Raw genomic sequence first — 12,361 nt, forward strand, 5'->3', positions numbered from 1 at the left:
TAATTTGTTATTAAGAAAAGGCAGTCAAGAAATTTTATTTGGAATTTGGTCTTTGATGTCTGATCATCATAAATGTGAAGACATTAAGTCATATGGTTATGAATAGTTTTTTTGCCTCTTGACAAAATGGGATATGTTTTCATAATAATTTTTTAAGATGTTTGTTAGATGTATAGCTGTTAGAACTATAGTTTATTTGAAGTGACCTTGAAATTTTTTAAATCTTCGATTTTTCCCCCTTTGGCACCTGGACTAGATGCCAGTATAAACTGGTTAAATACCATTTGGTTTAAACAGAAAGACTGTACCATATATGCATATTTATGATATTTTGTTTGTTGGATCTTTTTCTTAATATTACTTGACTTTCTGTGTTTTAATCTCATTTTTTTTTTCTTATTTTGGGTTGAAGCCACTCTAAAGCTTAACACCTAGGAGATTTCTCACTTATGGTTCCCTTTAAAAGTGCTAAAATCTCAGCCTCTCAAACAAGAGACCAAGCTACAATTTAAAGAAAGCAGTGGTATTGATAAAGGGCCCTAAGAATGTTGCCACTTTCCTCATGTGTCTTCTGCCACATTCTTTCTTTTAAACCAGCAGGAGAGTTGGAAGAAGGATAAGAGGCTGGCCCATCCAAACACTCCTGGCATGCCATGCTGGTCTCTGAGGTCTCCCCTGCTGCTTTAGAAAAAGGAGCCCCACAGACAAATGAAAGGGCCACGGGGACATTCTCATGCAAGCCCCTTCCCTCCAAACACCAAGTGGCTGTAGATTGCTGGTGTTGGGATGGTTTGGCCTGAGTTGAAGAACAGACACTTGAGAACCATTTGTTTCCACACCATTTTGGGTGAAGTGCTATAGTTTTCACTTTAAAAGCCCATTTAAAAAGAAAAATACTGTTTGAAAGGAGGACACAATTTGGAAGCCATCACACTTAATGGAGTCCCTTTTCAATGTAACACTTTGTCCTATCAATTCTCTTCTAAATTAGTTGTCACTACCTGGAGAAAACCCACCCTTAATTGTCTTAAAAACAAACAGTCTCCCATATATTTTTCCTATCCCCAACCTTTAAAACTCTTATGGAACTTCCACAAAGTATGATGTGAAACACAATTTGTTTAGCAGTACACAGTACATTATTACCATTGGCCTCTAAATCCAGTCAGACAAATTATCTCAGAATTAAAAGAAAAAGCAAGCTGGACCCAATAGGAATAAAGGTTTTTACTGACAATTAACTTGACCAGCCATTGTTAGATAAAGGACCTGGTAAAATCTGCAGGATCTATGAAGAGGAAGTAATTCTTCTGGAAGTAGTTAGGCAGTTTATTATACTTGTTGCCACAGCCTGAAATATTCATCTAGTTTTGGAGATTTGAGGAGATGAGAGGGTTTTGAAGTTAAAGTCGCTTCTTTCTAGACTTTCACTCTTCTTTTGTCCTTTGTCTTGAGTGGCCTGACTAGCTTCTCAGCCTGAAAGTCCTACTGTCAACTCAAAGGCAACATCTGGAAAGCTGGGTTTGCCTCTCCTCATCACAACAAGTAGGAATTCCTCTGAAATTTCCAATTTTCATCAAGTGTATACCATAGCATACCAGACATAGATTCTCAGGTTTATCCTTTTAATATCGTTTATATTTGTATCTTTTCTTTGCCAACTAAGCACAGTTCATCAGCAGTTCGCCAAGCCACATGGCCTACTTCTTTTGTATTTCTACCGCCTTAGTCTGAGTTCACTTTATTTCCCTCTTCTGCTTGGATTAGAATAGCTTTCTACCGTTTAGCTTCTATCTTCTCATCAACTCATACATAGCTCTCAGAAATACATCTTCCTCAAGCACCATATTTCATCATTCCACTCTTCAGGAATTTCAGAGGTTCAATTTGTTACTCAAGAACTTCCACCCAGGTGGGGGAAATGGGGAGATGTTGGCTAAAGGATACAAACTTCCAGTTAGAAGGTGAATAAGTTCTGGGAATCTAATGCACAGCCTGGTGATGATAATTAACAGTCTCGTATCATGTACTTGAAAGTTGCTAAGAGAATAGATCTTAAATGTTCTCACCACGAAAAAGAAATGGTAATTATGTGATGTGATGGAGGTGTTAGCTAATGCTATAGTGCTAATCATTTTGTAATATATAAATGTGTCAAATCAACACGTTGTATACCTTAAGCTTACACAGTCTTACATATCAAACTTACACAATGTTACATATCAATTACATCTCCATAAAGCTGGAAAACTAAAAACTCCTCCACCAGCTTGTCTATTAACTGTGGCCATGTGTTCCATACCAAAACCAGGAGCCTGTCTGAATTCAGTTCCTGCACCCTCCCTTGCACACAGCCTGATCTGCCTCAGTGTCTTCACACACACCATTTCCTTATTTCCTTCCTTCCCAATAATCTATATGCTTTTAATCTGGTCCAACTTCCCCCCTCCAAGAATCCGGTGATTAACCGTCATCTGACTTCTCTAATTGACTCCATCACACTTATTTACTGAGTGTGGACTGCGATGATTTGTAATTATTACGTATTCTCAAATTGTGCTTTTCAATTTGTTTCTATGGTTGCAAAGAGTAAAAATCTTTAAAGGCTTGAACTGCATTTTTAAAATTTTAAATAATATGGACACAGTCATATAATTATATACTTACATATTATATATAATTTCTTATTATATATGATCTTGCCATATTTTGTTATTAAACTTGTCTTTTGTTAGGTACAGAACGTAGAAGATTTATCAGAGTGTGACACATGTACAGATTACTGTGGAGCTTAATACTTACTCATTCTAAAGTTTTTAGGACCAAAAAAGGTTGAAAAGAGGCCTTACATAATCCCTGCTCTCTACACCTTGCTGCCTTCCTACCCCCTCACCTTTCCCCTCCAGAACCCAGTCTCTCCCTGGGATACGTATGCACTCCCAGAGAAAGCTCTACTAGGACAGTTCTCCGGACATTGAGGCGGTGGGTGCTGAATAACTGTTGACTGACCCCTGGGGAACATAGGATAAAGCAAGGAACGAAGTTGAGAAAAATGTCTCTTTGCCCTGGAAAGTGAGAAAGGGGAGAAGAGAGCAAACACTAGAACATGGCATGATGGCAGAAAAACAAGGATTTTTAGCAGCTTTTCTTTTCTCCATCATTTTCAGCATTCCCACTGCCTACAAAGTTTCTGTCTTTGACCTATGTGGTTATACGTCTAAATATTCTAGAGTTGATAACCCTTCTTACCCTTCCTTTCAGCAGCAGCAGAACAGAAAACTTAGCCAGGTGTTAATCTCTGCAAAGTTTATTGCCTGCCTGGTGTGTGTGTGTGTATATACACATACATATACATACATGTATGCGTATGTGCGTGTATACACACAGAGATACGTACATGCATATGGCCAATGACTTCTCACAGTTTATCTCAAGGCCACATTGTTTCCTGTTCCACTTGGTTGACAGGACATCTCTGACGTGACAGATGTATCCACTGAGAACGGGATCATGCGTTTGAAACCAGTTTAATTCTTAGCAAGGTGATGCATATGGCTTATGGAGATTTTGTGGTTGATTTTTTTTCCTTATATATTACTCAGGGAAGCCTGTGTCAGTATAAATCAGTGGTAACGAACTCAACATTATGGCATCTTTGATACTGCATTTGTGAAAGCTTTTCAGGATGTTGTTTAATTCGGGGCTTAATGATTGATATTATAGACAGTGAATAAACATTTTTGATGGATCTGTTTGCTCACAGATTAAAAAAATCGAATCCCTTTTTCTCTTGGATTTAATGCCGTTGAAGAGGAAACAGTTCAAATGTGGTCATCATAGGCTGGTGGCACCAAAAGTAGAAACTCACTTAGGGTAAAATTTGCTGTCAGGAAAAATGGAGCATTCTTTCTCAACTCAGGAACGCATGGTTCATGCGAGCTTGCTTGTAGATGGTTGCTACAATAAGACTCCTTTCATACAGGTGTGTTTATGCCCCAGGCTTGCTGGCCACAGTCCATTCCATTTACAGAAGCTGAATTAAACAATAACTACCGCATTGCAAAAAATGGTGGGGAAAGGAGGAGAGGAGGGGGAAAGGTGAGCGTCAAAGGAGATGCCTGAGAGCTTTGTTCGGGCCAAGAAAAACCCTGTTGCAATTGTCAGAGCTTGTTGATGTTGCCGGCAACGGCACTTTTTTTTTTTTCTCCTGGATTTTGTGGTTCTGCCTTAGGAAAGAAAGTAAAATAGAACGGAAGAACAAAGTCCTACTCTATAAATCAGCAGCTGCTCCTTGCCAGATCAAAGGAGTGACATTTTTGCTCCTGGACTACTTGTCCACTTGAGGGCTTGACAGGCAGCTAACAGCTGGCCTGCTAGACTGTATGGGAGAATCCGCCTACATCTTCTTCCGAGCAGATGACAAGCTAATCAAAGAGATATCCATAGCATAGGGCATGTAAGTGCACCTTGATCTCCTCAAACATAGCTAATACATAATTACTAAACAGCTTGGTGTATTTTTTGGCAAGTTAATGCTTAGGTGGCTTCCACTGAGAAGTAGGATATAGAATTAATACTCCAATCAAAGGCGATGTTGAAAGCTAAAGAGATACTAGATTTGTCAGGATCTTCTCCTGTTAGCGCAAAATGGCCAGGAACATGATGAGAACTGGCTAAAATGTGTGTAACTGATTGTCAAGTGACTGGTTGATTTTTCGAAGCCCAGTCAGGCAGTAGTGTTCAGATAGATGAACAGGTACTTGATAATTGGTAATTTTGAGAACAATTACTCCTGCTTTTTATGCTGATAGAGCCGAACAAAGCTGTAGATGTATCTTCTGTGTCTGTAAAGAATTGCTTTCAGAAGCACTATTAGGAGTGTAGGTATACAGATCTGGAATTTTAATGTCAGTAGTAAAACTTTCAGAGTAATTCAGTTTCTAGTTGATTTCCATCTGCAATAAATCATGTACAGGATGAGGTAATATACTACAACTTATGTCTATTGACTTAGTATTTTATCTTTAAGAGGATAGATCCTAGATATGAATAGCTAAGGATCTTTGTGTATTTTCTCCTCCCTTGCTTTCAAGTAGCTTTGAAAGATCACTTTTATAGTGCATGATAAATAGCCACACATGAATAATCTGATAGCATTCTGGAAGAGTAACAGTGCTTCAAAATCATAACCTGCTGGGATATTTTGTTACACGCCATTGGGTGTGATTATACTTATGGAATAGTGTTTATTGTTGCTCAGTATTATAAAGAAAATAAAAGATAATTCCCTATCTTAGAGGAATTTCTCAAATACTTTTATTAAAAAGTCTCTACTGTTGGCTGTATATGCCTTAGTCAAATAGGATGCGAAATTCTCCAGGTCATTTTAAACACTTTTTTAATTATGAAAGTAATCATACTTATTATTAAAAACTCAAACAGATCAGAATTACATGAAATAAAAATAGAAATCTACCATTTTCCTGCTATCCATTCCTGAGAGCGAACAGTTTCCACAAGAACACTTTATTGGTTCAACTTTTCCTTTAGGAGGTACCAATGGAGTAAAATGTATTAAATTATTATAAATTGTTTGTTGCCCAAGACAAGTGATTAAAGGACTGTTTAGATCTGACATAACTGAAGAGAGTAGTATGTGCATTTTCACAGCTAAGGTTCTTGATTACAACTTGATCTTTGCAAGTTTCTATTCTTAGTAAGAGTACTGGATCATGTATTTGGTATGTGACCTAGAGCAGAAACTCTCAAACTTAAATATGCGTGTGTCACCTGGAAATCTTTTAGAATATTGATTCAGATTCAGTAGTGCCATGGTAGGGACCACTATATTTCTGCAGTTCTAACAAGCTTGAGGTGATGTTGATGTGGCGCGTCCATGGAACACAGAGTTGCAAGGATCTAGAGAACCGTTAAGAGAGTGATTGCAAAATAGCTCGCCCCACTACCCAGTCCCCCCAGGAGATTCCCACTCCAGTGTCTAAAATCCCCACCATGGCATTATACACTTGTATTAGCTGTAATCTCTGGGAAGACCCCATGGCATGGACACATGCTACCTGCAGGGGTACAGCACATTATTACCCTGTTATCAACTCAACATGGCTTTGTTTAATAATAACCCACCTAGTCTGAATTATTGCCCGTAAGAGAACAGAGCTCTTTAGGAGGGGACATGAGATAGATGCATTTTGAGTGTAAGCTAACATTTAACGAGCCCTTACTGTGTGCCAGGTACTGTGGCACAAAGATTTTACATGCAATATCTCCCTTAATCCTCAAAAGCAACCTGGGCCCAACTATTGCCCCAGCTTATAGATAGGAATCAAACTGAGGCTTAGAAGTTTACATAGACTTGCCCAAGGTGACACAACAAGGAAAGGGCAGAAAATATGAGCCCATGCGCTTCATCACTTTGCTCTACAGAGAAGTCTGGAATATGGAACAATAACTGAGAAGCGTTTACCCAAAGTAGGGTATTTTAGTAAAGAATCTATGTGTACCCTCCTAACCTGAGGGAAGAATTAGATAAAAGAAAGAATTTTGAAAGAACACATTAGAAGGTCATCAGAAGATAAGCATGAGCTACTTGATAATTTTGCCCAGGGCCTTTCATGTCAGCATAAACACTCCACTGCTCAAGGCCTATTCATAAAGCTACAAAAGGTGTGTGATTCCAGATTAATATCATGTTTTCATATTGTAAATTTGTAAGTATTAGCTCATGGTGTTTTGAGAGCTGTAGACCAATCTAGTATCTTTCAAATTATAAATGAAGCTGTAGCTCTGGGAAATTAATTAGGAACCATGAATGTGTCCCTAAGTAGCCCATGGATCTCATTTGTTTACCATACTTTGCTCACAGTTGTCTGGGAGAAAAGACCCACTTATCTGGCCACCTGTGAAAAACTTATGTTTGAGACATGACTCAATCATCTGTGTGTCAGGCTACACATTCAAAGGCATTAAACCTGCTTAATTCACTGATTCAGCCTTTTCAGTGTATCTCATTGAGAAAGCCCCACTCTTACCCATAACCACACACAGAAAAGGACATGCTTTCTTTGTGAACTAAGAAAAAAAATGAAGAAACTTGATAACTGACTTGCCCCTGTTGAGGCTTCATTGCTGTACACCCCAACCAGTAGCAAGCTTTGTGAATAAGCACCTTCACTGATGAGTCTCATCGCTGGGGAAAGTGGAGAAACAGAGGTTTTTCATTTTGTAACAGGTCCCTAATCCCCAAGCTGCCTATAACACTCTTCCCAATTGATCGGATCCCTCTTCAGCAGTTCAGCCCCCCTCCTTAACCAGACCAAACCATGCAAAAAGCTTCAATTCTGGGGATTCTTGATTCCCCCTCAGAGGGTTTCAGGGCTGGCATCTTTCCAGTTGACTCCAGGGAAGCCTGCGCTTTCTAACAAAAGGAATGCTGCCGAAAGGAATGGGTTACCAGGTGAGGCATGAAGTTAGTGAACCAGAAAGAGGGATTTATCAGCCATTTAAAAAGAGGGAGAAAGAGAAAGGACAAGGAATCAACCAACAATCAGGAATGACACCTAAGTCTACTTCTATCAATCTGAAATATGCTGGGGAGTGAAAACACTTTAAAAGAAAAATCACCACGGTCAGATTTTGGTTGCCGAAAAGTTTGGCTCTTTTGTTGGGGCTTAAGGTGGGGTTGTGGGAGAGGTCTCCAGAAGACCTCTCTCCAACAAGACAAGATGAGATTTCAATGATATTTTCCTCTCTTGGGTTTATTCTTTTTAATATATAGATATATATTTTTTCACTCTAAGTTGACTCAAAAAGTCCTCATGATTCTTGGAAAGTCATTGAATTTATTTCTATAATTAAGTTATTTTTAAACTAACCGTCTAAGTATATAATTTTTAAGGATCACACATACTAATGCATTTTCTATTTTAGTAAAATTTAATGAGAAAGTAGATAGTCTTAGTAGATCCTCTCCAGAGCTTTTGTGAACCTGGATACTAACTTTGTGTTCAATACAAATCAATGGAACTAGTGTACTTTAGGGTACTTACTCATTCCCTAAAGAGTCACTAATGGAATTATCTCTAGCCCTTAAAAAAAGTCACAATGAGGCTAATGAAAAATATTTTTAAGTGAAATCTGGATAAGGCACTAGGCTTACTAGCACATTTATGGCATTTATCATATATGGCATATTTTACATGCAAGTTGTACAAACCTCAGAATGCTTTTAAGAGCTATCTAAGAAGACTTTGTGATTTCGGGTGAAATAGTTTGTACCAATAGAAAAGTATATGTCTTCAACTTCAAAATCATTCTGGGATGACATTACAACTTAGAGAATTTTTTAATATCAGATACAGATGAAAAACCTAACAGTCTTTGGATTGGAAATAACTTGCGGGGGTTTTCATTAAAGTTGGGTGCAGCTTGCTGCATTTTGGTTAGTTGGATGTCTTCAGCAATTTTTCAAATGTTTTGGGTTTGGCAAAGTCCAAAATGTTTTTGCCAACACCCTCTTTTCCCCTTAGTTTTTAAACCCGTGTGAAATTCAAGGATAACTTAATCCATATGTGTCTGATTCATTTACACTTAACTCATCAAAATGTTATTTTGTAAGACCCATTTAATAGCCAAGAAACCTTTTGAGCCTTTTAAGATGTCTTTTGTCTTTGAACCAGTGAGCTGCATTTTTCCATATGAATGGAGCTTGGACCTTGAAAGATGGAAGATCAGTCTGTTTTCAACTTAGACTCTTCAGATTTTAAGTAGAATCAAAACTTGATATTCTGTTTACTGTTTGAGCACTGAATAACTTCATTTTAAAATATAGATCAGAGGAAGTGGAAAAAATGTTCATGTTATGTAATTTTGGGGAAAGACCATATTTGGAAATTTCACATTACTGATATTAAAGAAATAAAAATTACTCCTAATTTGATTTTTTATATCTATAATTAAATGGCTTCATTTTATGTACATGGGTGTGTTTTCTAATAGTGGCCTGTGGATCATCAGTGCAGTGGGGTAATTTCATTTTTTAGTGTTACAGTGTTCTTACAGTCAGCTCATTAATTGGTAATTTTAATAGTAACAACTATGGTGTTTATAAGATATCCCAAGATCAGGGGAGTTGACAATTGGCAGGAGTTGTATGTTAAGAGATTTCTGAAAAATTGGGGCCCATATGTTTTTTAAATTCTGCGTGATTTGAAAGAATGTGGTAGAATCAGGAATCTGGCAAGATACAGCACTACGGATCACAAACATTGTTTGAGAACAACAATTCAGAGAGGCTAACTGGAGCCCTAGTGAAAAAAGCAAAATCTCTATGACCCTTTGTAAAAGGATCTAGTGAAAACCTTCAGAGGCTTCTCTGCCTATTTGTTTAGCAGAACTGGGGGAAGAAAGGCCATCGCCATAACTGCTAGTGAACATCCAGTCCATGCCATGGTAACTAGTTGAAAATGTAACACTGGAGTGGCATTTCCAAGTTCAGCGCTTCTATAAAGACCTGAGAGCACACAGATTGCTTTTTTTAATGTTCTGCATTGTTGTGGATCCCCCATTGAACAACCTTTTGAGATGACCCCGTTTTTACTAATGTAAACATTCTGACTAGTATCCAAAGAAATGACCTTTGAGTGAACCTCTAACCTTCCCCGTAATTATTTGTTTGAAGACAGTGTGGAGTTCTCCTGCTGAGAACTAAGGACCATGATGCCTTGCGGCTCTGTGAGGAAGGGAGTGTTTGGGGGAACTGGAGAGAAAGACATAAATAAGCGAACAACCTCCAGATGTAAATAATAAAAGAGTAAAAGGGTGAAATTAAAAAGGGAAAAAATAGCAATTCATTTTACCTAAAGAGTTGGCCTATAGGAAAAAAACAAAACCGGGATTAGTGGCACATAAAAAGAGGTGAAACCCCTGCCATGTGTGTCTTCCATTAGAAACTTCAAGGAGCAGAGGAAAGGTTTCTCCTCTCCTGAGCATCTCAATGGGTCTTAACCTGAGCTGATGAAAAGAGTTCTGGGGGTGGAACTCTCAGGTCAGTCCTCCTTGGTCCCAGTAAAAGCAGTGAGGGAAAGAGTAGACCATTAAGTTCCTTCTCTGATTTGAGGGATACTTCCAGAAGGCTTTGCGACCTATCTGGTCAGATATTCCTCAGCACCACTTAAGGTGCCCAGTGGGAAGAAATACGCAGTTTCCACTCCCTTTTTGTTTTCACCTCTCATAAGCTGTCACTTTCTTCCCCAAACCTGAGGGGGTGTGACGTTTTTTGACAAGCCGAGCTACCCTTTCTTAAGTAATAAAGAAGTTCATTGTTTGCCAAACAAACCCCATATGCAAAAGACTCCTTTGGTTTTCTAGAGGCTATTTTTCTTCAGTCTAATTGTATTCCCACCAGAGTGCCCACAGGAGGCCTGAACAGGTGTGGGCTGCTGTCCTCCACAGAAGGGACTTGAACGCCATAGGAGCGCAGAGCTGCCAACACACTAGAATTTTCCTGGCTAATTTCAAAGAATGAGTTTTCAGTTCGTGCCTGTGACCCCATGTAGACTCATTAATCATGAAGTCCCCCTGCACTTAAGATTTGAAACTGGGAATACTGGGAAACGTCATCCATGGGTATATTTTGCAGGAACAGCTAGCTATATGCTAGGCATCCCCCCGCCTCCATGTCCCCCCTGAAAACATGCAGCCCGTGAATCCTGTGCATCAGCTCAAGCGTGTGGGGAATGCATGTCATTAAATGCATGGGGACAGGGGTATAACTCGCAAATGGTAGAAAATTGTTTTGTTTTTATTAAATTTGGAGAAATAAAGGAGATTTCTTATCATCTTACTCTGTACATGAATATTTGATGGGCATTATTAAACATTAAAGTAACATGAAGTAGGCACTTATTTTTGGATTTCCAGCAAAATTAGATCCAGGCTTCTATATGAAATAAGTGCTTCTCCTTTACATTCCTGTGATTCAGCCACCACCTGATTTGAAAATGTTTCTTGGACTCTAATATCAACCATGTGTACCTGAGGCTCTGTCTTTCTAGTGGGTTGAAAGGTGGCTGGGTTTATGGTTGGCAGTTACCTTATCCCTGCCCTGGGTGTCCCAGCTTAGACTGGAAAGGCCGCCCCCAGCTGGCACTGACCTCTAAGTGACCCCTAACTTTACAGGCTTAAACTGCAGGAGTTGCCGAAGAGCAGAAGTCTTTCTGGCCAGCACTTATTACTGCTGTGTTGGTGATAAAACTTCAGACAGCCTAATTGATGGCTTTGCTGACCTAACAATACCTTGTGAAAGCCGAGTGCCAGAGCCTGGTCTCCATTTATGACCAGCTGCAAGGGGAAGCTGGGTCTCCCTATGATGGCGAGTTTAGGGAAAGGGGGAAAATCTTCCAGCCTGTGAACTTTAACCAGATTCCGACTTGTTCAAGAGGCGGAAGCACAATTGCAAATTAATAGAAGTTTTCTCAGGGAAAACGTTTTTCCCTTCCTGAGCCTTTTTAGCAAGTCAGCTTTGAGTTGATTATGAAATGATGGAGGAGATGATCCAGTCAGCTGTTTTTGAACATGGAGAGGGAAAATTGCCTTTGAATTAAAAAGATAATTTTCGGTAGATGTTTGACTGTGTTGTATTCTCCGCAGCTTTCGTGCAGAGGTGTTCACGGAGCACAGAAATTGCATTTGCTGACTGGACGTCTCTGTTCTCTTTCAGGTTTATTAATGCCAGAAGAAGAATAGTACAGCCCATGATTGACCAGTCAAATCGAGCAGGCAAGTTCCAACTCATATCTGTGTTCACATCCCACAGGCACAAATCCTCATCAAGTTAGACTTCAGGAGTTTCATCACCTGGTAAAGAAATGCTTCCATCAGGCATTCTGGGAGGATTTGTTTTTTAATGTCCCCAGAATTCCATTCTAGGAAGCAACTTCACTAATTGGTGCTAATTGGAGATTTCCCACCCTGACTCTACTGACACTGCTTTTTATTTTCTTTCTGAATTGGTAATTGGGCACAAGTATTAGTGCCACAAGCAGTTTGTTTGACTGTGAGCTCTGGAATTACTCATTGCTTGTCTGCATCCAATCATTAGCACACTCTCATTTTCTCCTTACCCACAATTCCTTGGTGTGCGTATTGCTTTCACTCCTGGAGCATCCCCTGTTAAACTCATTGAATCCATTCATTTGCATTGACTATTCATAATATTCTATTAAAGCCTGACCTGCTGCATTGCCAGCATTATTTTTTATTAAAATGCTTCCCATCCATCCCACGAAAACACATGTGGGTTTTTCTCACAGAGTCTCTCAGTTTCTCTAAAGCCATCGTTACA

At 39.1% G+C, this 12,361-nt stretch overlaps 1 protein-coding gene across 1 annotated transcript in view; it reads left to right on the top strand.

Moving 5' to 3' along the window:
- The window catches only part of MEIS2 (Meis homeobox 2), a gene marked incomplete at its 3' end in the record, with an annotated part of 201,479 nt that overhangs the window by 185,235 nt on the left and 3,883 nt on the right, over positions 1 to 12,361 (top strand). Inside the window, exon 10 of the mRNA XM_079700012.1 lies at positions 11,738 to 11,796. Within this exon, the coding sequence (XP_079556138.1) occupies positions 11,738 to 11,796 (59 nt within the window). The remainder of the gene's footprint in view (positions 1 to 11,737; positions 11,797 to 12,361) is intronic.

The sequence above is a fragment of the Hyperoodon ampullatus genome (genome assembly GCF_949752795.1).
Source record: "Hyperoodon ampullatus genome assembly, chromosome: 3".
Lineage (NCBI taxonomy): Eukaryota > Metazoa > Chordata > Mammalia > Artiodactyla > Ziphiidae > Hyperoodon > Hyperoodon ampullatus.